This window comes from Hemibagrus wyckioides, linkage group LG04, assembly GCF_019097595.1.
Source record: "Hemibagrus wyckioides isolate EC202008001 linkage group LG04, SWU_Hwy_1.0, whole genome shotgun sequence".
Taxonomy (NCBI): Eukaryota; Metazoa; Chordata; class Actinopteri; order Siluriformes; family Bagridae; genus Hemibagrus; species Hemibagrus wyckioides.
The window spans coordinates 3,633,285-3,636,198 of NC_080713.1; the positions used below are offsets into that span (position 1 = coordinate 3,633,285).

Sequence of the window (2,914 nt, forward strand, 5' to 3'; positions counted from 1 at the left end):
GCAGAAAACGGACGCATTGCCTCAGAATGGGTATTAGCGGCTCTTGTGGGGCTTTTTTGCTTGATTTTTTATTTAAAGAAGGCCAGAGAAAATGTTTACATTTGACAGTATAAACATCCTGCCCATGTTCCTGTCTGTCTTAAAAAGAAATCGGACCGTGTGTTCTCGTGAACACGAGTAGGATTTTTTAACTTTTTAATTTTTTTGCATGAATTTTGTGCATTATTACAGATTCTTCTTGAAGAAACTCAGGGTTAGAATACACATGAAGACAGTTCTGTGCGATGAAAAAGGGCTGACGATGAGCAACAAAATGATAGCTTATTTTCAGGAATTAAACAGAAAAATAATACAGAACAACTTTATAAAATGTTTTTATATAGTGTTAAGAAAAGAAATATTAAAATAAATAAGCACAAAATAAGGCACATATATTGGGTATAGGTATTGATCATTTAAGCCTAATAAAACAAAAATATGATATTTATATATATGAATTTTTTTCTAAATAAATATACTATATTACACAAATGACAGTAAAATTTACAGGCACTATATTATTTTATTCTATTGTAATATACATGCAAATAGACAAGCGGCTTTCTAACAGTAGAAAACTTTACGCAGAGATGCCAGATGTTAGTGTGAGCCCACCCCGTGGCGTGGGGATGAAAATGGGCGGAGACTGGGCGGTCCCTTACGCGCTTCATGACGTCTTCATGATGGTCAGGAGCTTAGCTAGGCGCTGATGGCCACAGATAAGTAAAGGGCGATCTGCAAAGCGAACGAGACCAGACGGAACCGAAGCTGTATAAGAAGCTCCCTTTTCTGTGTTAATCCTGGACGCTGCCATTACTGGACTTTCCAACTCGTGGACAGTGAAGGTACCGAAGTAAACGCGACAGACTGTCCGCGGTGCGTTTGCGCGTGCTTTCCTTGAAACGTCAGGATTTTTTGTGCCGCTTTTCGTGGGTCATGATACTCTCTGGTTGATCGTTGGTTTCAGACGTTTCAGCGATCTCGCTACAGGTGGAGGATTTTCCTTTCTGAAAATAAATAAATAAATAAAACAAAGCCGTGTCGAGCGCATAGAACCGATGACGGCCGAGGTCCAGCAGCCTTCCGTGCAGCCGCCTGCCCAAAGCAGCCCGATGTCCGCGCCCGAGAAAGCGCACGCTCAATCGGCGGCCATGGACGCGGCCTCCTCCACCACGAAAGCCAAAAAGACCAACGCGGGCATACGGCGTCCCGAGAAGCCTCCGTACTCGTACATCGCGCTCATCGTCATGGCCATCCAGAGCTCTCCCACGAAGCGCCTCACGCTCAGCGAGATCTACCAGTTCCTCCAGAGCCGCTTCCCGTTCTTCCGCGGCTCTTACCAGGGCTGGAAAAACTCCGTGCGCCACAACTTGTCCTTAAACGAGTGCTTCATTAAGCTGCCCAAGGGGCTCGGGCGGCCAGGGAAGGGCCACTACTGGACCATCGACCCTGCGAGCGAGTTCATGTTCGAGGAGGGCTCTTTTCGGCGCAGACCACGCGGATTCCGGCGCAAATGTCAGGCGCTCAAGCCGTCCATGTACAGCATGATGAACGGCCTCGGGTTCAACCACCTACCAGAGTCTTACAACTTCCAGGGCAGCGGCGGAGGCCTGTCTTGTGCGCCAAACAGTTTAACCTTAGAGAGCGGGATTGGGATGATGAACGGACATTTGGCAGGCAATATGGAGGGAATGGGCCTGGCGGGACACTCCATGCCTCATCTGTCGGCCAACAGTGGACATTCCTACATGGGGAACTGTACAGGATCCACGGGGAGCGATTATCCCCATCACGACAACTCAGCCTCGCCCCTGCTGTCCGGCGGCGGAGTCATGGAGCCGCATCCCGTTTACTCGAGCACGACCTCGGCGTGGGCGCCCGCGCCGTCCGCTTCAGTTAATAACGGAGCGTCTTACATTAAACAGCAGCCACTGTCTCCGTGCAACCCCGGTGCAAATCCGTTACAGCCGAGCTTACCGACACACTCTTTGGACCAGTCATATCTGCACCAAAATGGACACAGCACGACCGACCTTCAAGGTAAATTTGACTTACAAATAATAATAATAATAATAATAATAATAATAATAATAATAATAATAATAATAATAATGCATGCAGATCACTCAGAAATATTTTATAACTGTTTAATATAAAGCAAACTTATTATAAAAAATTTAAAGAACAGAACCTGCAATAATTTGCAATTATTCTTTAGAAAACATTTTTAAAGTATGACGCGAATTAATTTCAAGATCATACGCTATAAATAACAAAACCTTGCGCATAGGATTTTACTCTAGTTAATTAAAAAATTCGATACTCTTTTCTGTAGAATTTATTGAGGGTAGTTAGTGAAGGCCGTCCGAGGTTAGACTAGCTCTCTTTACAGACTTTAGCCCAGCGGGGCGCGCGGCACCGGGTCCGGTGGGAATCGCGTGCGAGCACGGCGCTGTCAATTAAGAGAAAGATCTCCCACCCTGAAGTCAACCATCCAGTCCTTCCACACTTACTCCCTGCAGGCGGTGTAATCAGGCTAGCCAAAATAGATACGGGTGTCATTAAATGCTACATGAAACCAGCGGCTCGAGAATTACATCCACCATCAACACTGGGATTGATTTAAAGTTCGCACATTCTTTTTGCCTTGCATCGCATTTGGCACAAACTTTAGGTGTTTACAACAACATCTTTTAAGTGTTGGAGTTAATTGTTCAGAATATAAACAGCGGAAATTAAAGACAGATTAAAAACAAAATTCTGATACAGAATCTTAGTTCAGATCTACATTCGAGTTAAAAGTATTTAAAAAAAAGTAGTAGTAGTAATAATAATAATAATAATAATAATAATAATAATAATAATAATAAATAAA

The 2,914-nt window shown here is 44.1% G+C and overlaps 1 protein-coding gene across 1 annotated transcript in view; it reads left to right on the top strand.

The window, feature by feature from the left end:
- Positions 1-777: 777 nt before the first annotated feature.
- Positions 778-2,914, top strand: part of foxf1 (forkhead box F1) — a 3,775-nt gene continuing 1,638 nt past the window's right edge. Inside the window, exon 1 of the mRNA XM_058387678.1 lies at positions 778-2,079. Coding sequence (XP_058243661.1) covers positions 1,098-2,079 — 982 coding nt within the window. The 5' untranslated portion in view covers positions 778-1,097. The remainder of the gene's footprint in view (positions 2,080-2,914) is intronic.